This window comes from Ascochyta rabiei, chromosome 1 (assembly GCF_004011695.2).
Source record: "Ascochyta rabiei chromosome 1, complete sequence".
NCBI lineage: Eukaryota > Fungi > Ascomycota > Dothideomycetes > Pleosporales > Didymellaceae > Ascochyta > Ascochyta rabiei.
This window is the reverse complement of record NC_082405.1, coordinates 1,908,301-1,935,243: the sequence shown is the minus strand read 5'-3', so window position 1 is coordinate 1,935,243 and position 26,943 is coordinate 1,908,301. Positions and strand designations below refer to the sequence as shown.

The window sequence follows — 26,943 nt, the reverse complement described above, 5'->3', positions numbered from 1 at the left end:
CCATGTGTTCGTGATGTGGTCCAGGGACCTAGACATTGACTCCCTCAACATGACAGTTTGGCTTTTTGAGACCTGAGGTGCTGATCTCGAATACTGGCTCATTGCATGTGGGCCTTTCGGCACTACAACATGCGCTGCAAAGGGACAGGCTGCGGCCTCAGGGGCAGCAGAATACGCTCTCGTCTTACCATCTTGCACATGTGTGGAAAGCAAAGATGGTCGTCACAGGACAGCAGGCAGCAAGAGCATGTCAGGTTCGCTCGTTACGCCATAAGTCGCCTGTCAGCCGGACTGAAGCTCTTGCTCGCCGTATGCAGGGCGATGCAAGAGTGGTTGTGCTTCAGGCGGGTGACGGCCGGTGAGCTTGTGCTGCCGCGGTGACTCATGCATGTGATCGGCTCCGCTCCAAGCGGGCAGTTCGCATGGAGGTGGCTGGGGCAGTGGGGCTCTTGCAGGTGCGCCCGAGCAATGGCCGCAGGGTGCGGTGAGGGTTCGCCATGGTTTCTAGAAGAGGTAGACGTGCGCCACGTTGCAGACGGTCGGTATGGTGAAGCTTCGCCACGGTATCCGTCTGCTTGGTAAGTATGGAAGTTGGTGGTGTGTTTGGGTGTTTGGGTGTTGACTGTTGACGGTCGTGACTACCAAGTTTACATCGCTGACGTCACAAGACAACCATGTCTGTATTCCAAGTTGCGCCTGATCCGCTCTTATTGCGCCCAGCCCTTCGTTTGCGCTGCCCTATTTCTCACCGTCCCACCGCGCCTCTAGACTGCAGCAACACACTGTGCATCCTCATCCCCGTGGGCGTGTTGATCAGCGCGCTCGCCCATCCCTGCGAACTGCGATCGGCACCAGTGCGCGGTCCCGCTTCACTCCGCCCGCTGTCAAGTGCTCGTCCGGCTGAGTGGCTGAGCAGACGAGCCTGGCCTGCGACATCATAGCGAACTCGCTACCAGCGACAGGAGCCAGACAGGAGTAGTCAGCCGTACACGCAGTACACATAGTACACAGCACACAGCACACAGCACAGCACGCAACACGCAACACCACACATCACAACACATCACAACACATCACAACACATCTCAACACATCACAACACATCACAACACATCACAACACATCTCAACACATCTCAACACAACAGAGCGCTCCCCTCGACCCCGCCCCGCGACCCCGCCCCACGTCCTGACCCCCACCTCACGTCGCCCACCATGTCTGTCATCTACAAGCGCACCGAGCGCGAGCGCGAGCGCGACTGGGACACGCAGTCCCAGGGCGGTGCCCGCAGCTATACCACGGTCCGGCGCTACAAAGTGCCCGAGTACAGCCTGGAGGAGGACACCTACGAGCAGGAGATGCGCCTAGTCCGCCGACCCCGCGGAGAGTACGAAGAGCGCCGCGATGTCAGGAAGGAGCTCATTGTAGAACGCGACCAGCCCGCCCGCAGCGAGGTCCGCGAATACCGCTACTCAGACCGCTCGCCGTCGCCGCCCCGTCGAGAAGTCCGCGAGTACCGCATCGAGCGCGAGATGGACCGCTCGCCGTCCCCCGCCCGCTCCAGTGCACGTGAGATCCGCATATCACGCGAGTATGAACGTGATCTGCAGGAGCAGCGACAAGACTACCAACCGTACGAGCTTGAGAGGTACTCGCGCTCCACAGAGTTCTTCCGCCCTGAGCCTCCCCCACAGCAGGCCCCCCAGCCCATCATCATCCGCAACGAGGCCCCACCTGCCCAGCAGCCCATCATTATCCGGGAGGAGGTCCCGCAGCCCATCATCATCCGAGAACGCATCCAGGAGCCCGCCTACGAACTCGTTGAGCGTGCAGAGGTTTATGAGGACAGACAGGTTGCCCGGCCCCGCGTCGACGAAGACTACTACTACGAGCGCCGCGTAAAGGAGGTAGATCGAGGCGGCCGCAGAGACGAGCGATACTTTGACGAACGCGAATATGGGCGAGATCGTCGCGGCGAGCAGAACTACTACAGCGACGACGATGCTGTGTATGTTCACGAGGAAAAGGACACCTGGGGCCGTGATGGCAGTCCAAACGGCAAACGCAGCGCCGCCGCAGGAGCCCTAGCTGGAGTGGCTGCTGGTCAGATCATCAGGCACCATCGCAAGAGGAAGGGCGAAGAGCCTGGAGGCAACGTTGGCAACGCCCTTGGCTACGGAGCGCTCGGTGCTGTGGGCGCTGTAGCTTTGGACCGCTACAACAACCGCGACAGGTCTCGCTCCCTCTCCTCAGATCGAGGCAGGCAAAGAAGGCACAGGAGCACAAGCCGCAACCGCAGCAAATCCCGAGTAAAGGAAGTCGTTACACTGGCAGCTCTTGCAGGTGTTGGTCTTGCTGCTTACGCTGTAGGAAAACACAGCAAGGAGAAGAACGCCCCTGTCACCACTACCGTCGTCAAGGAACATCGGAGTAGGTCCCGAAGACGGAGAGGAACTTCAAGGCGCGGAGAAAGCAGGTCAAGATCTGTAACTGTTGTTGAAGAAGACGGCCGGGGTAGGTCTCGAAGCGCGAGTAAGCATATGGACCCCGAGCACCGAAACAAACGAGCAGCATCGGTTGGCCTTGCCAGTGCTGCCGTAGCTGGCTTGCTCCAACGCAACCGGAGCAAATCTCGAAAGCGCAAAGGAAAGCGCTCGCCCAGCCGTGTCCGTCAGGGGGTGCCCGTTGTCGCTGCTGGTGTTGCCGGCGCCGCCGTCACTGAATTGTATGAGAAGCACAAGGCTAAGAAAGAAGCCAGGGCACTCTCGCGATCCAAGTCGCGGTCACGCTCAAGATCAAGGTCGGTGCTCTCCCGCCTCACTGGGCGCAGCTCCAGTAGACCTAGAAGCACAAAGAGTGACCCTGTGCTAGTAGAGTACGGTGGTGATCCGATCTATACCGATCGTGAACGAAGTCGATCACGCGGCGCGCGCGGTAGACGACGACGCGGCTCCTCTTCCTCCTCGGACAGTCGACGCGGGAGCCGAAGTCGAAGTAAGAGTCGCGCACGATCGGTAGCGGAGACGGCGGCAGTTGCTAGTGTTGCTGGACTGGCTGCTCATGAAGCAGCGAAGCGTCGTGATCGTAAAAAGGCGGAGAAAGAGCGAGACCGGAGACGTGAGTAATGGACCCTCTCCAATACGCGTCAACATACTTACGGCTCGCCAGATGAAGATGAGTCTGCCTATAGCCAAGGCAGCTACAGTCCCGGTGGCCGCTACAGCCCTGGCCAGTACAGCGCTGGCCAGTATAGCCCTGGTCAATCTACTGCACGCCCCAATGACTCCCACTACTTCCCGGAGACCAACTATTTCCCTCCTCCACCAACAGCCCCTGTGGGGCACGTGGACGGTAACCTCCCTAACGCCCCTTACCCACCCTACAACCCGGCCGATTACCCGCCACAGAACGGCCATGGCCCACCGCCACCTGGAGGAGGCTACGTTCACGAAGACATGAATCCTGGAAACCCTTATGCACGTCAAGATCAGAACCACTACCACCAGGCGCGTCGCGGAGACGAGAATGTGAGTGCTCCAGTCCCTAAAAACTCTGGCGCTGAGCACGTTACACCTGCTTCTTTGCGTGGTGGGTTTAGGCCTACCCATGCAGCTGATGACCGTACTGATCGTGCATCAGGTGTAAACCAAGCTCGCGATGGGTCTCCACCGCTTGCGCCAAGCCCAGTCAGTACACACGAGAAAGGAGTGAAGTTCGATCTCAATCCGCAGGAGCAGGAGATATCACCTAATCCCTCGCCTGAGCGTTCCGACGAGAACAGAGACCGGCATAGCGAACGGAGAGATGACACTGATTCTGATGACGAAAGACATGGTCCTGATCGGGATAGAGATCGAGACAGGGACCACCACAGGCGACGTCATGCTGACGAACGCTTCAACGGCTCTCAGGGCTCGGGGCGCGATCGCAAACGACACCGACGCGCCGAATCCCCTGGATCTGACACTGACTCGACCATTGAACTTCCTGCCCGGTTTGACGAAAAGGGACGCAGGAAAGGCGACGATCCAGCAGCGGACAAGCTGGAAAGTATTCTACAGTCTTTGTTCCGGTAGCGCGCTTGTATTGACTTGATATCTCCTATTTGCTTTTTTGAATTCGATTTCTTCAAGTATACATAATGACACCAGATACGAAAGCACGAGACGAGCTTACGATACCCATGAGATGTTTAGCATAAGATAGAACACATATAATCCCAGCGTTTTTAGCCTTTTGCTTCATCTGTCCTTCTCGAGAAATGGTGCGCCGAAGGTTGCTTTTCTCCACATCGCACTTCGGGCAGCATCAGAGTCGGCGGCTATACCGTATCTCATATGCGCAGAGAAGAAGCCTTCGGTCTTCGGCATTTGGTCTTTGATCCAGATGGTATGCAAGGTGCTACACCTTGCAATTGTCAGGGTTCCGAACGAGCATGCACGTTGATAAAGGCCCTGGGTTTTACAGACTAATGACTCTTTTGCACTTTTCCTGCTTGCTTTTGCTGGTGGACAATCATCACCACCATGGCTCTCGCGCACTTCTGTCTGGGTTGTTTTGTCTGTCCGTGTCAGAAGAGCGAAGGGTTGAGTAAGATTTGTGTCCATTTCGTCGTTGAATGATGTTATCGAACGCCGAGGATTCATGCAGGATGCCACCAGCGTGCCTCCTCTCTGTCATCGCATAATGGCTCTAGCATCCCAGATCATGACTCTCTCGTCCCACCCCGTGCTCGCGCACCAGCCCTCAGCGCCAAACAAACACCAGTCGACGCCAGTGACGAACTCGGTGTGCCGCCCCATTCTACCCATTTCTCGCCCGCCCCCGTGCACCATGGGATCATCCAGCATGTTCTCCTGCTTCATTGTGCCGGCGCCCATGGCGCTCCCGTCTGTCCACACGCGACACGTCATGTCGTAACTCGCGCTGAGCAGTATGTCGGACAGGTGCGGACTCCAGGTCAGTCTCCGCACAGCGTACTCGTGGCCGGGCAGCACGGCAATGGGCCCAGCCCCTGGCATTCTGATGTCGAAAGTCCGTATCAGACGGTCCACGCCGGCTGTTGCGACGATGCTGTCCCGGTACTTGTTCCAGTCGTGTGTTAGTGCTTCGCTCGGCGGCACGCCAACGGGCGCTGCAGCACCCATCCGCGGCTTCGGCGGTGTGTGTATTGGGATGTTTAGCGTGAGGTGGTTGCTGGCGCTCGCGGGCGTCCTGAGGTCAAACACCCTCAAGTGACTATCACTGCTCACGCTGCTTACGATGCTCGGCGCGTGCGGACTGAACTGCGCACTGTACGTGCAGCTATGTGTCGGCAGCGTGGTGATGCTGGCGTTGTGGTTCGGGTTCCAGATCTTGATTGTGCCGTCCCAGGACGAGGAGAGGAACGTGTCTTTGGAGACTAGATTCCAGTGCACGCTGAAGACCTCGCGCGCGTGCTCGGTCCAGGACTGCACGGGGAATTGCGCCACGTTGATGTCGAAGAGCTTGACAGAGCCGTCGCCGCCTGCGGTGAGGATTTGCGACTCATGCGCTTCGGACCAGGCGATGTCGAAGAGCGAATCTTGTGTATCGAACCTGGGGTGTGGTGAGTATGAAGAGCTTAAGAGCTCAGTGCATACATGATACGACATACCACTTCTCTGCGACTATTCCGTTCGCTGTCAAGCCTAGAATGTAGAGTCTGCCATTCCCTACGAGTCCGAAGTTTGCAGAGCTGGCTACGGCTATGCGCGAATCGAAGAATGGTGAGTACTTGACGCTGTAGCCATTGTAACCCTGCGTTCGAAATTCCAACATCGTGTCCAATACGTATATAGTCAAATCCTCTAGGTAGGATACTTTGTTTTATATCGCGTGGAATGAAAAACACGTGCGGTGCATCATCGCTCGCAGAAAGTTGAAGCTGTTGGTGTACGGCGACATACTGCGCATGACGAGTGAAAGGCCGAGGCTGGCGGAAATGGCGGGGCGAACTTGCCGACCATTAGGTCCACGCACGTGACAACGCGCTTGAACGGCGCGTTCAACAGCTGTAAGCTTGGCTACTTCTTCCTGGCCATCCCCAAAATGTGTGATGTTCAACTGACCACGATACAACATGGACGCGTTTGTATCGCAAAAGAGGAAGCGGGTTGAGGTCACACAAAGCGTTGCACCGCCACAGGTCACACCTCCTCAGCGCAGTTCAACACCAGAGCAGGAAGAAGAGTCTACAGACATCAAACTAGCTTTGCTGGCTTCTCTACACCCAGCTGTCGACGAGGCGACTCTTCTTGAAGCGCTTCTCGCCTCGGATGGACATGTGGATCAAGCTTCTGCTTCCATAACGCAAAGCACGCTTGCATCCCCAAGGAAACGAAGTGCAAATGCCGCCATAGGATACCAGTCCTCACTTTCACTGTACCGTCTGAACTCTGAAGGTGGTGGGCCGGCAAAAAAGCCTTTAGTAAAGAAGGGCAAGACGCTCTGCTTGTTCAGCCCGGAAGATATCGAGCAGCATACGCCGTGCTCCATCATCCACAACTTCCTGCCTCCTCAGCAAGCAAACGCATTGTTACAACAGCTGATCGACGAGACACCGACATACCAGCGTCTTGAGTTCAAGCTGTTTGATAGGGTCGTTACTAGCTCTAGCACGTTTAGCTTCTATGTAAACTCTCTCGCAGAAGCGGAGGAGCAAAAGACTGAGTACATCTATGATGGTCGCAAGGTTGAGGTAAGTCTGAAAGGCCTTTATGTACCTTGAAAATGCTAAAGATTTGCAGAACGTACAGCAAAGCCTCCCTGAGATGCTTCGCGCAGTTCCTCAAGTTGAGGCTACCGTCAATCGCGAGATTGAACGAAGAATACGAGACTTCTATCCCTGCAGCAAGAAGCTGAAGTACCAATCGCCTCATCCATGGAAAGCCAATACTGCATTTGTAAACTGCTACGACGGCCCACAAGAACACGTCGGATACCACGCCGATCAACTCACCTATCTCGGCCCGCGCGCAGTCATCGGTAGCTTGAGTCTTGGAGTGGCGCGAGAATTCCGCGTGCGCAGAATCCATGCCGAAGACGACAAGTACCGAAAGGACGATGGCTCTCTGGCCGACGCTCAAGGCCAGATCTCGATTCATCTACCGCACAACTCGCTCCTCGTTATGCATGCCGAGATGCAGGAAGAATGGAAACACTCCATCGCGCCGGCGCAAGCTATCGATCCTCACCCACTTGCGAAGAACAAGCGGCTCAACATCACTTATCGGTTCTACAAGGACAGTCTGCACCCTAGGTACACGCCAGAGTGTAGATGCGGTGTACCTACTGTCCTAAGATGTGCGACAAGGAAGAAAAAGTCGAGAGGGCGGTACATGTGGATGTGCCACACCAACTACGTTCCTGGCCAAGACGGGTGCTCTTTCTTCCAGTGGGCCGAGTTCGACGATGATGGAGAGCCCCCATGGGCTGCAAGGGCAAGGGCTGATCAGGAGAAGCTGGCCAAAGACAGACAATCACCGCCGAATGACGGCAGTGCAGAGAACACATGAAAACAATCGACTTCAAGCCATGGAGCGGCCCAATTACATTGCACATGACCCACGGGTACTCGAGGAAGGCAATGCTGGACGCACCTCCCACCACGCGACTCACCACGTACCTACAGATCTGCATTTGTGCATACCAACCACGCGACCTCGCACTATACATTCCCCAATCTCCACTGCGCCTCGGCAATACGTTCGGCAACACGTACGCGCCCTGCCCACTGTCCACCGTGGCACCTTGCATTGGGCCCAGGGATCGGCTCTGCGAATCACCCCAGCATGTGGATCCGGGTAAATCAAGCTCGATAATATGGGGTGCATGCATGACATCCCTGGTCCTTGTCAGCCACGCCGCGGTGGTGCAGACAAGCTTTGTTGCAATATCTAGATATTGGGGTCGACTGAGTTCTGCGCTGAGGCAAATACATGGTGGTGCTGGGTCAGCAGGGAGTCGGTGGAGAAGGACGGACTACTGCTTTAGGAAATAGGACACGGCGAAGAATGTTGCACGGCATTCACAGCGTAAGATTCTGCTACGAGGCTTGGAATATGGACGGACTGTCTGGGTGCTTTGAACGTAATCAGTGTCCTTGAGTTGAGATTTGTAGTCTACACACAAGGTATTCTTGACCTCTACTACCACGCCGGACAGTCATTTGCTGTAGTTTCAGCCCCCAAGAGGCTCTGCGAAATCTTCCAGGTACAAAACCTAGCCCCAATCGTTGCTGTTGTGCGACCAGGCCCCGGCGTTGGAAGGCTCGGAGAGTGGCACTATGTTGTATTACCCGGTGGATTTTCTAACCTTGCCGCGTGAGACATATTACGTGCCTGCCTGGTACCGAAGCGAGCGAAGAATGCTTCGTTTCTGAGGTAGAAGGTTCTGTGCGGCATCGCTTGCATCAACGCACAGGTGCTGGGTGTGCATGGTGCATGCGCGGTGCGACGTCTTTTACTTCCGACTGCATCACCCGCTCGTGGTACAATGCTGGTTACATCGGCTATACGACGCGTAATGTCGTCCGCAAGGCCAGTGCACACTGGCTGGTCGTTTCATCATTGCTGCGGAATACGCGGATAGGGATCGTAGTGTCTCGATGCTAGGTGCTGGCCTCTTCAGACTTCGAATTTCAGCCCCGTCGTGCGAAGCCACATCTGTCGCTTGCCTTCGGCTTCGCGGATGATCTCTGCGGAAAGGCGGATGCTAGGGGCGAGGTGTGCGTAGCGTTCCATCTCCAGGACCACGTTGTTGATGATATCGTCCATGGTTTCGGGCGGAGGGAGGAGCTGGGACAGCGACTGTGTCATCGTTGCGCCCATGATGAGAAGTGTTTGTGAGATGATGCTATGTTCAGTTGTTAGTGTCATGAGAACGAGGTTCGAAGGCCGAATCTTACGAGAGTGCGCCTTGGAACAGATAAGGCAGATGCCCCGCGTGATGGGCGGTGATGTATTCAAGCTGGCGGACACATGCTTCCAGGCACTTGTGGCAGTTGTCTTGCACGCTCGAATCCAATGCTAGGCTCTCGTCCTGAAGAACAAGTAACACATACGGCCGGAAAATGATGGTACGGCAAGCAAAGTAGCGCAGCCTCAGTACGGTCTGCACAGGGTTCTGCAGAGGCACTCGGTCGAGTGGGAACTGCATCGCAGGTGGGAGACCTGCGTACCACTGATTGAGCTGGAAGTCAAGTTCGACGACTAGCGGATCCAGCTGTGCGATCGATGTTGCAGCGGGACTTTTCGAGTACGGCGTGGTTCGGATGTAGAGCATCGAGCTCACTCGATTGAGCAGTCTGCGGAGGGCGATTTCTGCGAGGAAATACCACAGCTCATCTCGGCCAACTGCTTCAGTCCCCATGTCTTCAAAGCCTGTTGGTAACGAGAAGCCTTCTTCGAACTGTGAGATGCCGGAATGCGGTAAATCGAGCTCAGCCAGAAGGTCACTTGACAGTTGTAAGTATGTATGCAGTAATACAGGTACGGAGCAGCTTACCTTTCAATCATCACAGCGTTCCAGTACACCCTCCTCCCTAGTTCCTCTTCGGCCGGCGAAACTCTTCCGGGAGCGCTCAGAAGTAATTGCAACTTCATGCTAGCGCCTGACAGCACGTTCCACGCTTCCACTGGTCGGACAAGATATACCAGGTAAGCAGCGGCCAGGATCTGGCACTGTGCAGCAACCATGTTGTTCCTAGTCATGACGCTTGGAAGTAAATCCCATGCTGCAGCGAAGTATGGCAACCCAGGAGGCTCCTTTTCAGGGTTCTGCAGCGTTATGCTTCCAGTGCTACCAGCATGACCAAGCGCAAGCACGAGGAGCACTATGCAACTCTCTGGCCCTCCTCGGAACCCGTGTGCCAAAGCAGTTTGGTAGTAGCTGCTCCAAGTGTACGGGTTCACGCATGCGTAGAAAACGTTCACTCGCTCAAAGTATGCCTGCACATGCGGACCGGTGTTGGAAAGATCCAGTCCTCTCGTTGTTCCAAGGCTGATTGGCTCCCGACTCATCTCCAACTGAAGCAGAATCTTCGGATCATATGGACGAGACACGAGCTCCCGGATCATGGGCGAAGACAGCAGGTTCAAGGCCGCTGTATTGTGCGTCTTTGGCATGGTCGAGATGTTCGAAGGATGGTTAGTCCATGTGCCAATACCGTTGATTGGCTGAACCATGGCCAGATTGGGCATGTGACCGTTGCTGCGGCCGAGGAAATCCTCACTTGTGGAGTTACTTGTGGTCGGCGAATGTGTTGCCAACGAAAAGGTGCCGGCAAGGTTGGTTTGCAGAAGGCCCTCGATGCGGCTCAGATGCTCCAAGATCAGCTTGTCACCAGCGTCCAGCTTGATACCTGGTTCCCGATAGATGCACTCTGCGTTCAGTTCTGTGCAAAGCCTGCATTTCGGCCTTGTGCCGTCGCACCGCGATTTTCTGGACCGACATATCTCGCACTATGATTGTCAGTGTTTGACTACCACGAAGACCTGTTCTGCCGTACCGCGATAGTTGCTCGTCGTCTCGGATAATCAACGGTGTCTGTGCTGGGACGTTTCTTGTTTGAAGGTCGCTGTTCGCTGCTTGTGCCGTTGGAAAGAGCTCTTGTGGACGCCTGGTTTGTTGCGGGCGGTGTGCCGTTTGTAGACATATCACGGTCGGTACCGGACGACTGAGACATGTTGCGGGGACGCTTCCGGTATGAGTTGCTCAGTCCACCACCTCCAAAGTAGAAACCATTCGGTGAATCGAGAAGATAAGGAGACCGCAACGCAGATTTTAGCATGAAATTACTTGTGTCCGGTAGAGCGGAGAGATTGAGGCAGAAAGAGTCTTGCGGAAAAAGACCATTGGTAGTTGCTGCTGACACGGGACTAATGTCTGGAGAAGGCGTAAGTTCAGCCATGATTGGTGGACCCACAACGCAACGGCCGGGACAAGGTGCACTTTGGTTCTTCTGGCGTGTGCAAGCGCGCAGCCACGATATCGACTTAAACGTCCCAGGTCCAAAGTCGAGAAACAAGAGGTATGAGTGTATTGTTTAGGTTTGGAGAGCAAACAGAATGCAGACTTGTGCGGTAAGCAGTAGTAGTAAGCGTAGGCAGCCGACCTCCCGTAATTATATTGCTACGAGATTTTGCCTCCCTTAATCTCAGGGCGACTGAACTGTCATTGCGAAATGAGGGATGCTTGAATGCAGGGACGGGCTGGGGCGCGGAGTACTCCACAACTCGGCTCAGACAATCAAAATGGCGCCAGATAATCGTGCAGGGTTGGCAGTGGATTCCACTCTGTGACTCGAACAAGCCGATGCCAAGTTGACGTTGGCTTACCTCCAATCCCTTCTCAGGCATGAAAGACAGTCAGGGTCCATAGCAGCGGTAGTGGCAAGCCATGCGCTGGTCGATGAGCCTTTGTTGCTTACCGATGTATTCAAACCAGGCAGCGAAGCGAGTAGCCTTGCATCGAAATCCGTATTTGCTGCAAGCCACTTGCACAGGCTAAAGAGCAAGACGCCGCTACCTTGGCATCTTAGCACGGAGAACCATGTGAGTAGCATATAGAGCCAGGTACGAATAGACTGACTCTGATGCGATCAGCGTTGGACCTGCATCAGAGGTGCCTTCTGATCACGGGCGTGTGCAGACTTCCACGGTGCGCGCAGCCGCCCTATACCACTACGAATCAGCATCGCCGGTCGTTGGAAGACGCGTGATCGTGAGATACGCCAAGGTGGCTTCCATGCTGCATCCAATATCGAGCTGACGTCTTGGAGCACGAGAAGAAGCACATTGCCGGACCATAGAAGCCGCAGAAGGTGCAGACGACGCGAAGAACAGTCGAGGAAGCGCCAGAAGAACTGAGTAGCACGACAAGCCCTGCCACGCTCTCCAACGTCTTCTCTTGAGCGTGCCTCTGAATTTTGAACTGCTGCATGTGCATCTCGAACCGTGACTGGATGACCTTGTCGATTGCCGCTTTCGGAACGGACCCGAACAATCATCTTCTGATCTGACAAGCGTGCCACACTCCACGTGGTCTGCAGACACCGCGAATCATGGGGTAGTCGTACCACAGGCAAGCCTCAAGACGAGGGGTAGGAGGCTGGTCCATCAGAAGTAGCTGCAGGTTGTTTTACTAGAAGGGTTTGGTGTCGAACCCTTGGATCTGCGCGCCATGCCCCACGGCAGTCTATATGACTTTGCCATGGTGATTGTTGTACCCGGACACAGCAAAGACCGCTGACCATTGATACGCGGCGGGTTGAGCTTCTGTGCTTATAGTGCGAGTCACGGGTGTCACGGGTGTTTGATGGACCGAGAAAACTGAAGGCACAATGACGCGACTACAGAATACGGGTCTATGAGTATGCCTATTGCCCAACATCAGCCCTATTTGCCCTGCTTCTGGGCGCTCATTGACCAGTTCTGAAATTGGGTAAATAACGATGGCTGAAGTGGTGATTTCTTATCCGCGAACCACTGCTTCTGTGTCTCAGCATACACATCAACGATCCCAGCGTAGTTGGCCTTGTCAAGACCCACGAGTACCTTGACAACGTGCAAGCTGGCGTTGCTGCAGACGTCTGCATGGACCTTGGCGCCACCGCCGTTCTTCGCTTCCTCGTGGATGCCTTTCAAGATTGCCCATGCTGTCTCAACAGCTTCTGGTTTTGGGAGGGGAGCCTTGTGTTTCGAGCGTGTGTCGAAGTACGTCTTCAGCATCTTAGCGCTCTTCTCCGCTAGCTGCTTGTTGGCGCTGGCACGCGTGCGGCGTAGTGCTGGAAGAAGGACCTCTAGCGTGAGTGCGTTGGAGTACTGCTTATCTAGATAGATTGCCAGGAGGTCAAGAACCCTCGACTTGAACTGGACCACGTTTTGTTTCGCATCTTCTCGGTCCTTCTTCTTGCTTGTAACTTGGCTACGCTGCTTGAAGATTTTGCTGAGCTGAGGATCAAGGGCCATCATTTGCTCGTCGTCCATGTCGGAATCGTCAGAGGTGTCATCTCCATCGCCGTCCATGTTGGCTTTCGATGTACCGAGTGTCATTTGGAGAAGATTGTTGAACTGTGTCAACTCCGCGTCATCTTCTTCGCCATCTTCTTCGCCGTCGCTTTCACTGCTGTCGTCCGAGGAGGAAGCTGACCCAGAGACATCATCAACGTCTGAGTCTTCAGCTTCGCCGTTGACCAATTCAACGTCCGAGTCGATCATTTCAACATCCGAGTCCATCTCCGAGTCGTCGGAGTCATCATCGGATTTAGCCTCCTCGGCGTCGTCGTCTCCTTGATTGAACAGCTCTTTCTGCCCTTCGAGATTCTCCTCGGTGTCCAAGATCTCAGCAAGCGACTGCAGCCCTTCCGAGCCAATCTCGGATGCAAAGATAGAGAAGGCCTCCTCTCCGATCCTGCGGAACAAAGTGCGTGGGTTACCGAGGAACGACAGGACGATCTCGACAAAGGCGTCAGTCCCCTCACCTGAGTCCTTGTTCTTTGTCATTGCTTTGCGAGAAGCATCGAGATCATCGAGCATCATGATGGCATCGCCGTCGCCGTTGTAGACTTGCAACAGTGTCAACGAGTAGAGAAGTACGAATCCTTCAGCAGCCATCTTGTTACCGGCAATCGATCCCTGTTAGGGCTTGCGTTAGTGACGGCTTATTCATAGACGGTGATCAGCTTACCTTTTTGGACAATTTTTCCAATGTCTCAAAGGCTTTCTCTACCGTCTCAAAGACCTTTGGCTCCGCCTTGAACACTGGCTCCAAAGTCTTGGTAGATGCCTTCTTAGATCGGATGATATCCATGATCATTGAAGCGAAAGAGGATCGAGAGCCAACATCAACACCTAGCAGCTTGGTGAGACACGAAGACAGACGCTCCTGGAACATGGTCCTGCTTCCTTCGCTGATGGGAGGAAGAGGTACTTTGCTTGTCTTCACATCAGCAGAGGGTGTAAAGTACGCATATTCGATCAAGAGCTCAAGGAGACTTCGAAGCCAGTTGTCGCCCTCGAAAACATCTTCTGAAAGCTGATCGTAGCGTCTGAACAGCTTCACCGTGTTGATCAAAAGATCAGCGATAGTCTGACGACGGCTGTCTGCGACGCTCTGCTCAACAGTCTCTGGTCGAAGGGTCGCAGACTTCAGATGTCGCACAACCTTCTTCAGGGTATTGTCGTCTGCCGCGAGAAGAATCTGTTCGAGCGTCTTAGTCTTAGTGACCTTGTCGAACTCGACAATGCCATGTTTTGTAGTAAGCGCAACAAGGATTGGAAGTGCAGAGCTGCTTTCTTGCTCAACTCTTGACTGCACCGATTTGAGAGCGGCAAGTGCTGCCGTATGCAGAAATCTGTCATCCTTTTTGCTCTGATTGATGACTGTCCTCATTAGATTCGGACTGAACAGCGCAGGTACAGCCCACGCCGGTACCCGTGTGATCATGTTGCTGAAGAGTTTGAAGCCCCATGACTTGCGCTCGTGAGACGAAGTAGTGGAAAACAAGTTGTCTTTTTAGGTTAGCCTTCGTTTTCAATGCGTCGTGTATGTGGTCAACGTACTGTCTACAATGTCGATCCATAACTGAGGGAACTCGGCTTTGGGTGGCTCTTTGGCGCTGCCCTTGTTCTCCTCATCTCTACGAAGTATCTCGCCAAAGACCAGGTCCCACGCAAAGGTGGGATTTGGGTTGGCAGCAGCTGATTTGATAGCTTTTTCGTCTTTCGCGCTCTCAGAGTCGACATGAAAATCCTCCTTTAGGAGCTTTGCTAGACGTGGACGCTCCTTCCTTGATAGAGGATCTTTCTGGTGCCAAACGCCTTCTGGCAAAACTTTTTCATAGCTCGCTCGAACCGTCAGCCATACTGCGACTCCCTGTGGCGTGCTGACAAGTTTGAACGGGGTCAGGCGTTTGATTGCCTCTTCGGCGCATTGCTCGAACTGTGGCTGGGCTTTCAGACTCTTCACAGCCTCTACAAGGACCATCCCGCATTCTTCGCGCAGCCAGGGTATGTCGCGTGCCATACCATAGATATGGTCTAGAAGCTTATTCCAGCATTCCATGGAAAGCTGCGGTTCAATGACTACCGACGATTGCATGATGGCTTTGTACCCAAACAGCTTTCCGATCAGATGGTCGCGCCGGGCCTGCGATGGTCAGCCTCGTCTCAGCCCAAGGGATGCAGTTCATACTCGTCCAGGCACGTTCCCCTCAATCTCAGTTTTTTCGTCCACCATCTTGACAATCGACGTAACATCGTGATCGAGACCTTCAATCTTTACGCCACCAAATATTTGTCGCAGTAATTCGGTAAGGGTGAGCGAAAATCCAACTCTGGCAGCTTTGCGTTGGCTGCAGAGACCCTTGATCAAACGAACCATTGCAGTTTCCACGTCTTTCGCAGCTGGCTCGCTTTCGGGCGAGAACTTCACAATGAGTTGTTTGGCAGCCTCAAATCGAACTTCGTCGGATTCTGCGGCCAGATCCTCGTAGAGCTTCGAGAGCTTCAGGTGCTCTTCATTGAGCTGTCTACGGCGTTTTGCGGGTACTTCTTCGACATTTTCAGCCTGCACGGGCTCGCGCTCTCTCTTACGGTTTTTGCTACCCATCTCTTGTCTTGGCCTGGTGGATTCGATGCAATCAACTGCGATTGCAGTTGACACAAAAAGTTCACGAAAAGTTCTGCCAGAAAGCGAGCGGTGACTATATCGAGCCTAGCAGCATCACTGCGTAATCCAGGTCTGTTCTCTTGGCACCCCGCACTTGCCCTGACAACCACGTTCGCTCAAGCGTACCATGACAACGGTTCAGGTGGATGCCCACCGGTCAGCCCTTCATCCACAAGCGTGTGATAGGATTGGTCGTCATGCATGCAAAGTCCCTACGGCCTCCTCAAGATGTTCGTTGTTGTCGTTACTGCTGCATATTGAATACGACTGTAGACACGAGTTCTCGCTACATGAATTATTACGAGAATTCAAAGGGAGAATATTTACGTTTTGGAGATTGGGACTGTGCCAACTGAATTTCCATATCGACCACTGTCCAGTGCTGGAAAGTCGAGAGAGTTGTACGAGGGGCACTCCTAACTATGGAAGATTCCACTCCTGACTGTGGAAGATTTGACTCCTGACTGTTGAGGACGAATACCTGCTGTCATATATTATAACTCATGCATACTAAGGTGCAGCAGGCTTCGAGCACAACTTGCGAGCACAACTAGATGCTGCGTCGATGACTCTAAGCACTTCTACACGCCCAGCACCGCGTCAAACTCAATACAGTGAAGCCTCGCTATGTGAAGCAGCAACACCCCTCTCCACCCCACAATCGCGATGGCGCAGCCCAGTGAGTCTGTACACAGGGCCGTTCAGCTGCGGCGAGAGGCTTTGTGGACCCTGGAAATGCTCGAGATAGATTAGCTGGGGCTGGCGGTGGCATGTTTTAAGGCGCTGCCAAGGGGATAGCCTTCCCTGCGAAAGCTGGCGATAGTTGCATGGGACAACGGTTAAGTGAGCTGAGCACGCCGCACCCGAGATCGACTCAGGTCCGCCCTTGATTAGGTTTTCTTCTCCGGCAATGCATCTATCGATAATGATCTCCAGCGGCGGGCGTAACACCTGTGTGCAAATCCGTCTCTTGAGAAGTCGGAAGCTTTGCCAGCTCCACGACCGTGACGAAGATTCATGCACAAACCTCGGATGCAGTCGGCGTACTGCTGAGGTCTGACGAAGATTGAGCTCAAACTATCTGTCACAGTGCAGAAAATTCAGGGTCCCGAAACGCAGAGGCCCTCCCGTAGGTCTGGGGTTGAATGAAAGCACCCATGCTTTTTGTCACGAGACTGCGCGCGCGATGCCACTTTGTGTGCCGGTTTAGGTTGTTTGTGTCGATAGCTCGTCGCGTCCACCGGGAGACGACACACGCGTGTTTGATGGCGCATTTCGCAAGCGCCGCAATTGGCCTCTCAGAGTCTCAAGGTCCACAGAAGAGGGGTCACCGGTTGGTGGGGTCCAAACTGGAAATGATGATGGTACCCGTTGTGAAGGCTTTTGTGCAGCGGTTTGCTCGGTGGGTTTGGGAACGCCCGTGTTCTCGAACGACCCTTCTTGAGTTCAGCTGCTATGGCGACAGCCTCCACCGGCAGCCCCGAGCCCCATATGGAATCAACATTTGTTTTGGTCGCGAGATCACCCATCGTCACCAGTTGTGCGTTGTCGGCGCGAATAAGACCGCAAACAGGGAGTGCAAGAATAGCAAACTGGGCCATCGGTTCATCGACATCAACCTCGATGGATATGACGTTGAAGGGGGCTGTCGCAATCGCGATGTCTATCCGCAGCTCGATCTCGAGCATGCACTAGGAGACGGTTCTGCCACCGGCGGAGCTTGGGCAATCCAGTTTTATGCATCCGGATAGGGTAGGAAAGCTTGTAATATCGACGAGTTCACGGGCCGCACAGCACCCTTCACAAAACACAGGCGCCCCCCTGCACCAGTCAGGCCGGCGAAATTGAGCCGCCTGCCCTATCAGTCCTGGCCCAGGACCTAGACTTTGTGGCCCTGGCCACTCACAACGTGTGCCTGGCGTGTTCCTTCGAGGCTGTTTCCCTGGCAGAACAGCGCCAAGTCATCGCCCATGCTGCGTATGACGACAGACGCGCGAGAGCTGGCCATGCTGACGCCGGTTCTACTGTGTCATTCACAGCAGAGGGGCCATTACGAGGCTCTTTACTGGGTGCGATTCGCGGCTAGGCCTCGCGAAGGCGATGGAGCTGTCGGTGCAATGTTGAGTCGACGGCCGACGTTGGTCTCCCTGGGAAACCGTGTCTAGGTGACGCAGGCCCACGGCTAGAAGGCAGTGTCTCACACGAAAGCGGCCGGAGCAAAGACTGCTTGGACAGAGCCGGTGCAGCAGTTAAGCGGAGAGAGAACTCATGGTTTCACACAATTTTCAGGCCATGCCGGCATGATGCTGGTCGGAGCGGGATCCGTGCCAGCGTGCTGTCAAGGTAACGAGACGAGCGAGGGATGGCGGACAGGCCCCTTCAGCCAGCTTCGGCGTGCTGCATCAGAGACGAATGAAAGCCGTGCGATTGAAGGCTTGCCGTCCATGGTCTCTCGCTCTCGCTCTCGCTCTCGACGGTGAGGTGGGTTGTGAGATGCGTCGTCGTAAACAAGCGTTCGCGGCCAGCCCCATGCACAAGGCGCGTTAGCTGCAGCCATACCGTAGCCATGCAGCAGGATCGTGATGGCAACTGCGGGCAGCAGCAGGGCAGCGTCAATGAAACGCAGCGGATCAGCATCGCTCGCAGCAGGCAGCGTTAGCGAAAGAGCAAACTGCCCCATGCCCGTCCCGCTGCTGCCAGGGCCGTGTGCAGGCAGGCCTGTTAGTGGTGAGGCCGTCGGTGCAGCGCTTATGCCTCGCCAACGCGCACTGGCCGTGCTGCTGGGCCCCGGTGCTGGGCACCTCCACTGCAGCTCGGTCGTTGCTGTGGAAGCAAAGGCTCGGCAACCTCAAAGCCAGCTGGGTGACCTCTGCCCTGCTTCTCTTTTCTTCACCCTTCTCGCACCCAAGAAGGCCCATTCCCTCGTCCCTTCGACAGCTGGCAGGCATTGGCAGAGAGCATTACATAGGCACCAGAAGACCACATTGCTCGTGAGCATCTCTTGTTGGGAAGCCACTGCCAGCATCACCACCCATTCGCCGCTACCGAACCGCCTACTGCGTGTCTCCATGTCCGCCTAGCTCCGTCACGCCCAGCATCGAGCATCGAGCATCTTAGCGTCGAGCAGCAAGGCTGTTTACCGCGAGCATCTTCAGATTGGAATTCGTTTTCCCGTCTTATATGCTTATCGCCAGTCCTACCACCAGCACCACCACCAGCACCACCACCACCACCTTCGCCGTCCTTCGCTGCCACTGAGCAAAGCGTCCGCTCGCTGCAGCCGCCATTCGAGGTTCCGCCGCCCGCCGACCTCGCCTTGCCGTGCCTTGCCTTGCCTTGCCTTGCACCGCCCACCCTCACACACACCCACACGTCGCCGCCATGGAGATGTCGTCGCCACTAGCAGCCATGCACCCGCCTGCCGCCATTCCTGGCCCGTGGGGCTACAGACGCGACCTGCCGCCCTCGAAGCCTTTGTTTGGCGCCCACGCTCTGGGCCCAAAGAACTTCAACTTCAGAGACATGAGCATGAGGAAGGGAGGCATGGACTACTTCGCCATCCAGCCAATGAGGGGCTCGTCGCCCACCGCAAGTCTGGCCGCCGACATGTCGTCCAATCTGCATGTCGACCAGAGGTACGCCCGCCCTTGCATGTCGAACCCTCCCATTGTCCGCCTGCTAATCTTCTTCTTTGTTAGCCCTCAGCTTGCTACGCCCCGTCGGTCGCTATTTACGTCGAGTCTGTTTCAGCAGGTCGATGCCCAGGGTGAGCCAGGCTGTGCTTTGTCCGCCAGTACAGTGATGCTAACCTGCCATGCAGCAGCAGAAGGCGTCACCACCCCTCCTGTCAGATGGGAAGGTGTCACCACACCACCGATTCCCGATTCCTCGCCCAGCTTCGTGCCTGACTCGATGGACATCTCGCCTCTGCCTCACAAGGCCCCCTTCCACTACATCACACTGCCCTCGCCTTCTCCCGAGGTAATGCACGGCGACGGAGACGACATGCTTTCCCCCAGCGAACTGCCGCAACTCTCTGCGAACAACTTCGATATCCCACGACCAAGCTCTGCTGCCGAGTACGTCCACCCCCGATTGACCACACGCTTGCTCTACTGACGCGTCACAGCCGCAAGAAGTCCATCCTCCTCCGGCCTTCTCTCTCACGCACCAAGAACTTCTCGACCAACACGGTATCCTTCAAGCAGCAGGAGCAGCAGCCGTGCCCTCCGTTCAGGTTTGGTGCTGGCTGTGACGGCTTTGGCAACATTGGCAACACATCTTCCCCCAGCCTTGACGAGTGCTTCGCCCCATCACCACCCCAAGAACGCCGCCCGTGCTCTAATGGATCGCTCTTCGCGTCATCAAAAGCCAAGCCCTTCCCCTTTGGCTCCAATCTGCAGTCTCGCAACAACGGCTCACCCCTTGCTGCCATCAGGAAACAAAGTGCCGCCCACTCGCGCCCTCGACCCAGTAAGATGAGGAGATCGCTGAGCATGTTTGAGCATCCTGGCGACGTGATGAATGCAAAGCAAGACGGTGACGAGTCTCACTCCCCCTCTGGCTTGTCGTCTGTGATGGATACAGAAGAGTCCCCTTTGCTCAAGCTGCCTCACTTCACTCCCTCCGAGCCTGAGAGTCTTCCCCGCATTGACCATGCCACACTCATCCAAGTGCTTGACGGTGTTTACGATGACATGTACGACGAGAAGGCCATCATCGATTGCCGTTTCGAGTATGAGTACAACGGTGGACACATCGAAGGCGCAGTGAACTTTTGTGACAAGGAGCAACTGGCGGAACGTCTCTTCTCTACTCCCTCAACCACCAACACCCTCCTCATCCTCCACTGTGAATACTCTGCGCATCGCGCTCCTCTTATGTAAGTCGTGCTGTCTGTGTACCTCGACGCGACTTTACTAATAACTCCTAGGGCTAAGTTTGTGCGCTCGCAAGATCGCAAGGAGAATGCGCACCGCTACCCTGCACTGCACTACCCTGAGGTCTACATCCTTGATGGTGGTTACAGCTCTTTCTACCACTCTAATTCGACTCGGTGCTTCCCGCAGAACTATCTTCGGATGGACGCCAAGGAGCACGAGCAATCCTGCGAACGCGGTCTGAACAAGCTTCGACAACGCTCAAAGCTCAACCGCGCGCACACATTTGCAATTGGCCAACACTCTTGCCAGATGGAAGACAGCCCCACGGCTCTCGGCCGGTCAAAGAGTGGAGGCAACATTTTCACGCTTGGCGACGACTCTCCCAACGTTGGACGAATAGGCGCTTCGCGTCGCATGGCCTCGTACTGAGCCTGCGCGTAGCCGACGATTTCTACACGACATCCCATAATTCACGGCGAACCGGACCTACGGCGTTTCCTTAGTTGCTGATTTGGTATCCCACAGCATCGGCGTTTTGATCATTTACTCATTTTCATCTCGAGGCGTTCTAGCGATTTGCCATTTGGCCCTTTGCATCAACTTGGACTTTTGGACGGCGGGAAACAATTTCGACTGCGAGCAGTCTGCACCTACACTTTGGGCTTGCGCCACTCCCGTTGCCTTTTGCATTCTATACCCAATGTCGCGGTGCCGCCGGCCCGGACATAATTCCTCTTTACGGCAGCATTAGACCACTGCCTTGCAGTCTCATTCATCTCCTTTGTCACTAATTCCCTTTGTCACTACCATCCTTGTACGGATTTTCATGGCCCTGCGGAGAAGATGAAAACATCGCTCCCACGACAACAATCTCAGAAACATCACGAAATCGAATCAATTCAGGTCTACGTACCTTCACCCACATCATCAACTTGACATCCTCTCCTATCCTCAACTGGTCTTCTCCGTTATTATTTACAATTCTCTACATCAGAATTGGCTCTACTGTATCAGGTTGAAAGCAATTCCAGCATCGAATCGCACATTGGCGCAACATTCAGGGTCTTTTCTTCGCTTAACCTCATTTGGGCTTTCTACTTCCATTCGATTTGTACTTGTCACGCACCTTTCTGTTCTCTCCAGGCTGGACTTGGCGGTGTTGAGCCTGCGGTGGAGACTGGAGGACGTAATCGATAGGTCCTTCGTCGTAATGCTGCGGGGAGACGATGGTGGCTAGAAAAGAAAATGCTAGTAAAAATGAAACAGTACATCAAGTTTGCTGTGTGCTTTGTACCAGCCTGTGACACGAGCATATCCATGCATCCGCTGTCAATACTGCTGTGAGACTTGACAGCTGATGAGAACCATACATGGAGAGTGGGGACCAATCGGGCGCAACGCGTTCGAGGCACGCTAGTATTCAGGATGCCCCACGTCTTTTGACGTGCAAGACGCTGCAGCATGTGAGACGGATGATGAAATCAGACCGGCTTGACACTTGCAGCTCCCGATCTCTCGTCACCATACTGTGACAGCCGCCCTAGCGTCTCACTCGCACTTCACACCTTGCACACCTTACACACACAACCCTCGCATCGTCTCCCACTCGCACGCCTCTGCCGAACTCCTGCCCACTTACCGGGCGCGCACACAGCTCCCGTGTCGCACGAGCATGGATATCGACGACCTCCTCGCCGAGGTCGCAGTCAACTCGACGCCGCAGGAATCGCGCGACTTGCAGGAGCTGACGCGGGCGTGGGTTGCGGAGCGCACGGCGCCTGAGATTCTGACGTGGCCCGAGGACTTGATGGATAGGGTACTGGAGCGGATTAGACGGCAGGTAGGTTTGCTATTTCTTCTTGAGATTATGCGGGGGGATTAGAAGGTTGTGTTGGGAATGGGGAGACGTGCTAATGGCGTAGGCAGATTGAGCTTGTCGAAGAGCAGACGGGCAGTATGGATCCGAAAACGAATTTCAAGCTCATCGTCATCCAGACGGAACTCGAGCGGTTCAAGTTCCTGGTCCGGAGTTTCCTGCGCGCGCGGCTGAAGAAGGTGGGTGTGTATATGTTTACCTATCGTCGTGCTCGTTTTGTGAAGCTGTGTTCAGAGCGCATCGTGCTGACTGGACATGGTAGATCGACCAACACCCGCTGCACATCCGCGTCCAACACACGGCGTCGCTCGATGCTCTGCAGCCCCTTCTCTCGCCCGCTGAACTGCAATATCTCACATCGCATCAAGCGCTCCTCTCGCAACACTACACTGCCTCGTTTTTGTCGCAGTTCCCAGCATCGTTGCAGCGGTTGGACGATACAACGGGTGGCATCAGCATGGTAGACAGGCCGGACGAAGACAAAGCCGTGTTCGTACGAGCGCTGCGGGACATTGGGACCGTGTTCATAGAAGGCACGGACCGCCGACTGCAGGTCAAGAGGGGCGATGTATGGGTAGTTCGATGGAGTGCGGTGAAGAAGTGGGCAGTGGGAAGTGGGACGGGTGACGTAGAGCTCATCTGAAAAGGAAAAGCACAAGCACAGTGTTGTTGTGAAAGCCACGCTTGTTGACACGCGAAAGAGCGGTCACGAAAGATACGAACAACGACACGCGCCCAAACAATGAGGCTGACGAGGAGGCCCGTGGGCGACCATGCGACCACGAAATGCCGAGAGCCATAAGATTAAGCCGCAAATCATGAGCGATGGTATCATTCCACTATGAATCGAGAAAAAGAGTCCAGCCTTCCCAACGCCGTTTGCGAAACTATGGGGATCCCTGCTTGTCGCGTGTAGATCATCCGAATGCTCAGTGGCCCTGGATCCATGAAAGCATTTGTCCAAAGGCCTGCGATTGCTCGTGCTTGATCTTGGGATCCTCGTAATCTCCGTAGACTGCAAAGCCATGTGGCACTCCGTCGAAGATCTGGACCTCGTGCTCCACATGGTTGGTCTCCAGTGCTCTTCGGCCGGGCGTCAGGACCTCGTCTTCTGAGAACAACGGGTCGTCCTTGACAGCTGCAATGTAGACCGGTGACCGTACAGCGTCAAGGTCCTCTTTGGAGACCATTGTGCCGTGCGCGACTGCTCCTGCCTTCAATACTGGTGCCTTCTTGACAGTCCCCTGTTCTTCGTCTCCTGAAGCTGCTTGACCCCATCCAACCGTTTCGGGGAGCTCACCAGCCAGCATGAGGATGTACTTGGCGCCAAAGCAGTACCCCACGCCGTACACACCACCGCCATTCGCAACAGCGTCTGCAAACTCCTCCTTTGCGCCCTCGACGACCTTGTGCAGGATCGGTAAGACCTTTTCCGGTGTGTGTCGTGCAAGCCACATGTCAATTGTGAAGGCCTTGATGCCCTCAGCTGCTCTCAGCTTGATGGTATCCAGCCACGACGTCTTCTCTGTGACTTCTTCCATGCTAACAGTGCTTGTGGCTGGTTCGCCGCCAAACTGATCGGGCATGACCACCAGGTACCCCTCAGAAGCATACTTGTCGGCTTGTAGCTGATTGTTGGTAGACTTGACGCCAGTGCCGCCTGTGAGGAGAAGGAGGAGCTTCGATGGAGCGTGCGGGTAATCGGAGGGTTTCGTGATGTAGCATTCGACGCCGCCAAGTGTCGTAAGCTCGCCTGTGGGCACTTCGCCGGCAGGAGTTGGTCGGTCTGTAGTGCAGTGTTCCTGGAGAGTCAGGCATTGCTGCTTATTGACCGGCATACGCAACCTACGCCCATAGTTGGCCCTGTCTGCGCAGGTGTGTCGCCAGGAAACACGCTCTGCTCTGCGCCTTCCGGCCGCTCAGAAGACTGATCAGCAGACTTCTCGACAGACTTCTCCTGCGCATCACTCTCAGGCGCTCGTGTTGCAATCTCGCTGTCAGCCATGATGTTGTTGTGTTGAGAGTGAGGCGTGAATGGCTCGTTGCGCTGCCCCAACGTCACGTAGGCGTATGCGTGCGAGTGGGTCTCAGCTGCCTAGTGCGGGGCTGCCTAGCGCGACACCACTCAACGCGCCTCGACGCGTCCCAAACTCTGAACTTCATTGCGCCGCCACCTCGACACACCATCGCCATAACCGTCTCAACTGTAGAGCATCCAGCATGGCAGAACAGGCGATCACACAGGGTGCTATCAAGTACGCAACCCATGCAGTGAACGGTGAAGAACCGTGCTGACGATAGGCAGGAGCATCTTTGAGCCCAGCGGTTGCTTCGTGGAGCACCCGGTCTTGCAATGCGTGCAAATAAAGACGATGGAGCCAAAGGCTGGCGACGCGAACCCGGTGCAGCGCTTCCGTGTTGTTTTGAGTGATGTCCGCAACTTCATCCAGACAATGATCGCGACCAGTACGGGCATCACATTTATCTTACAGGCCAAGCTAACCGTGTGCAGCTGCGAACGAGATTGTTACCTCTGGCAGGCTCAAGAAGGGTTCAATAGTACGCCTGCTGAAGTACAACCCCCAGCAGGTCAAGGACAAGAAGTGCGTGGATGAGCTGCCCTCGATGCAACACTGCTGACATGCAAATAGCATCCTGATCATCATGGAGCTCGATGTCCTCGAGCAATACGGCGAGCTCGAAAAGATCGGTCAGCCCGAGGCACTCGACACAAAGCCCAAGCAACAGCCTGCTGCCATTTCAGGCAATAACTTCTACGGCAACAAGCCTGCACCCGCACCCGCACCCGCACCCCAGCAACAGCAAAGGTCGCTTCCCGTGCACCAGAGCAACCCGAGCACATCCACACATCCCCACTTATACCCGATCGAGTCTCTCTCCCCTTACGCGCACAAGTGGACAATCCGTGCCCGATGCACACACAAAGGTGAGATGAAGGAGTGGCACAACGCCAAGGGCACCGGCAAGCTTTTTAGTGTGAACCTGCTGGACGACACCGGCGAGATCCGTGCAACAGCCTTCACTGAAGTCGCGGAGAGGCTGTATCCAATCTTCGAGGAAGGTGTGGTATACTACATCTCCGCACCCTGCAGAGTCACACTCGCAAAGAAGCAGTTCTCGAACCTGCCAAACGATTATGAACTGCAATTCGAGCGCGACACTGAAGTCGAGAAGGCAGAAGACCAGGACAACAAGCCCCAGATTCGTTTCAACTTCACCAAGATTGGTGAGCTCAACTCTGTCGAGAAAGACACCACTATCGATACCATTGGTGTACTCAAGGAGGTTGGTGAGGTGACTACGATAACGTCGAAGAACACCAACAAAGATTTCTCCAAGCGAGAACTGACTCTCGCTGATGACAGTCAAACGTCAGTGCGACTCACAATCTGGGGCAAGACAGCAGAGAGCTTCGAAGCCCCACTCGAGTCGATCGTTGCTTTCAAGGGCGTCAAGGTCTCCGATTTTGGTGGCCGAAGTCTGAGTCTTCTAAGCTCTGGCTCCATGATGCTTGATCCCGACATCGATGAGGCACATAAGCTGCGAGGGTGGTTCAATGCTGTCGGCCAGAACGCAACCTTCTCCACCCATCAGAGTCTGGCACCAGCTTCTGGCGGCTCAAAGAACGACAGCAAGATCATCTCTCAAGTCATCGAAGAAGAGGGCTACCTCCAAGACACACCAACATATATGAGCATACGAGCTTCTGTTGTGTACGTAAAGAACACGACTGTCGCATACCCTGCATGCTCAACACCAAACTGCAACAAGAAAGTCATCGAGGAGAATCCTGGTTCCTGGTGGTGTGAGAAGTGTCAGACATCGTTCCCGGAACCAACATACCGCTATGTACTCAGCGTCAACGTTGCAGACCACACTGGCACACTGTGGTTGAGCTGCTTTGACGAAGCCGCACAGTTGATTGTTGGGATGTCCGCCAACGAAGTGATGAAGATCAAAGAGGCAGACGAGGAAAACAATACCACAGGGAACTTCCTGAACATCATGCAAGACGCTACCTGCAAGACCTTCAATTTCAGAGTTCGGGCGAAGATGGAGACATACCAGGACCAGCCCAAGTAAGTACACGTCAGGGATGTGGCAAACAACCGCTAACGAACTCAAGGCCTCGTTACCAAGTGCTAAACATCTACCCACTCAACTACGCCCAGGAGGCCAACAAGCTCGCACAACTCATCAAGCAGTACGACATGGACGACAACAGCCTGTTCGTGAACTAGAGCGTGTGGAGCAGGATTGTCTTGCGAGGTACTGGTATTGTAAGTATATCTACGTATTTGTTGAGTGAAGATCGTAGTGTCAATGTCACAATAGTCAACGAACCTTCCCTTTCTAATTATCGCTGTTCCTGTTGTTAATTCAAGCTTCGTACTTGGACGATCTGCCCCACCACTCTGAAAGTGTGCATTGCTGCCCCACCCATCGTCATTACTAATCATTCCGATGACGCCG

The 26,943-nt window shown here is 54.8% G+C and overlaps 9 protein-coding genes across 10 annotated transcripts, besides 7 other annotated features; 5 read left to right on the top strand and 4 right to left on the bottom strand.

The window, feature by feature from the left end:
- Window positions 1–590: 590 nt before the first annotated feature.
- Window positions 591–628: a tandem repeat.
- A 359-nt stretch (window positions 629–987) lies between these two features.
- Window positions 988–1,048: a tandem repeat.
- Window positions 1,049–1,143: a tandem repeat.
- A 71-nt stretch (window positions 1,144–1,214) lies between these two features.
- Window positions 1,215–4,076, top strand: EKO05_0000576 (uncharacterized protein; the record flags this gene model as incomplete). 2 transcript variants are annotated; one of them, XM_059635459.1, is made up of 3 exons in its annotated part: window positions 1,215–3,117; window positions 3,169–3,527; window positions 3,640–4,076. In XM_059635459.1, the coding sequence occupies 3 exons, from the start codon at window positions 1,215–1,217 to the stop codon at window positions 3,643–3,645; spliced, it is 2,268 nt and encodes a 755-aa protein (XP_059491442.1). The 2 variants fall into 2 exon arrangements, with proteins under 2 accessions (XP_059491442.1, XP_038803117.1); XM_038936451.1 differs by having other exon boundaries at window positions 3,169–4,076.
- Window positions 4,077–4,676: 600 nt separating this feature from the next.
- Window positions 4,677–5,799, bottom strand: EKO05_0000575 (peroxisomal targeting signal 2 receptor; the record flags this gene model as incomplete). The annotated part of the gene is made up of 2 exons (XM_038937046.1): window positions 4,677–5,577; window positions 5,636–5,799. 2 exons carry the CDS (start codon window positions 5,797–5,799, stop codon window positions 4,677–4,679), a joined length of 1,065 nt encoding a protein of 354 aa, XP_038803116.1.
- Window positions 5,800–6,100: 301 nt separating this feature from the next.
- On the top strand, window positions 6,101–7,535 carry EKO05_0000574 (uncharacterized protein; the record flags this gene model as incomplete). Its single annotated transcript, XM_038936458.1, has 2 exons — window positions 6,101–6,718; window positions 6,768–7,535. 2 exons carry the CDS (start codon window positions 6,101–6,103, stop codon window positions 7,533–7,535), a joined length of 1,386 nt encoding a protein of 461 aa, XP_038803115.1.
- A 1,110-nt stretch (window positions 7,536–8,645) lies between these two features.
- On the bottom strand, window positions 8,646–10,930 carry EKO05_0000573 (uncharacterized protein; the record flags this gene model as incomplete). Its single annotated transcript, XM_038936659.1, has 4 exons — window positions 8,646–8,874; window positions 8,927–9,475; window positions 9,526–10,481; window positions 10,529–10,930. 4 exons carry the CDS (start codon window positions 10,928–10,930, stop codon window positions 8,646–8,648), a joined length of 2,136 nt encoding a protein of 711 aa, XP_038803114.1.
- Window positions 10,931–12,416: 1,486 nt separating this feature from the next.
- Window positions 12,417–15,630, bottom strand: EKO05_0000572 (DNA-directed DNA polymerase; the record flags this gene model as incomplete). The annotated part of the gene is made up of 4 exons (XM_038936935.1): window positions 12,417–13,655; window positions 13,708–14,531; window positions 14,583–15,168; window positions 15,214–15,630. 4 exons carry the CDS (start codon window positions 15,628–15,630, stop codon window positions 12,417–12,419), a joined length of 3,066 nt encoding a protein of 1,021 aa, XP_038803113.1.
- Window positions 15,631–18,138: 2,508 nt separating this feature from the next.
- Window positions 18,139–18,162: a tandem repeat.
- A 726-nt stretch (window positions 18,163–18,888) lies between these two features.
- Window positions 18,889–18,924: a tandem repeat.
- A 79-nt stretch (window positions 18,925–19,003) lies between these two features.
- Window positions 19,004–19,035: a tandem repeat.
- Window positions 19,036–19,071: 36 nt separating this feature from the next.
- On the top strand, window positions 19,072–21,002 carry EKO05_0000571 (Protein-tyrosine-phosphatase; the record flags this gene model as incomplete). The annotated part of the gene is made up of 5 exons (XM_059635458.1): window positions 19,072–19,325; window positions 19,389–19,456; window positions 19,511–19,769; window positions 19,820–20,572; window positions 20,624–21,002. The coding sequence occupies 5 exons, from the start codon at window positions 19,072–19,074 to the stop codon at window positions 21,000–21,002; spliced, it is 1,713 nt and encodes a 570-aa protein (XP_059491441.1).
- A 1,243-nt stretch (window positions 21,003–22,245) lies between these two features.
- On the top strand, window positions 22,246–23,092 carry EKO05_0000570 (GINS complex subunit; the record flags this gene model as incomplete). Its single annotated transcript, XM_038936629.1, has 3 exons — window positions 22,246–22,413; window positions 22,500–22,628; window positions 22,712–23,092. The coding sequence occupies 3 exons, from the start codon at window positions 22,246–22,248 to the stop codon at window positions 23,090–23,092; spliced, it is 678 nt and encodes a 225-aa protein (XP_038803110.1).
- A 286-nt stretch (window positions 23,093–23,378) lies between these two features.
- Window positions 23,379–24,454, bottom strand: EKO05_0000569 (uncharacterized protein; the record flags this gene model as incomplete). Its single annotated transcript, XM_038936875.1, has 2 exons — window positions 23,379–24,251; window positions 24,299–24,454. The coding sequence occupies 2 exons, from the start codon at window positions 24,452–24,454 to the stop codon at window positions 23,379–23,381; spliced, it is 1,029 nt and encodes a 342-aa protein (XP_038803109.1).
- Window positions 24,455–24,669: 215 nt separating this feature from the next.
- EKO05_0000568 (Replication factor A protein 1) lies at window positions 24,670–26,711 on the top strand (the record flags this gene model as incomplete). The annotated part of the gene is made up of 5 exons (XM_038936416.1): window positions 24,670–24,704; window positions 24,755–24,915; window positions 24,962–25,052; window positions 25,101–26,549; window positions 26,597–26,711. 5 exons carry the CDS (start codon window positions 24,670–24,672, stop codon window positions 26,709–26,711), a joined length of 1,851 nt encoding a protein of 616 aa, XP_038803108.1.
- Window positions 25,240–25,310: a tandem repeat.
- Window positions 26,712–26,943: the final 232 nt, after the last annotated feature.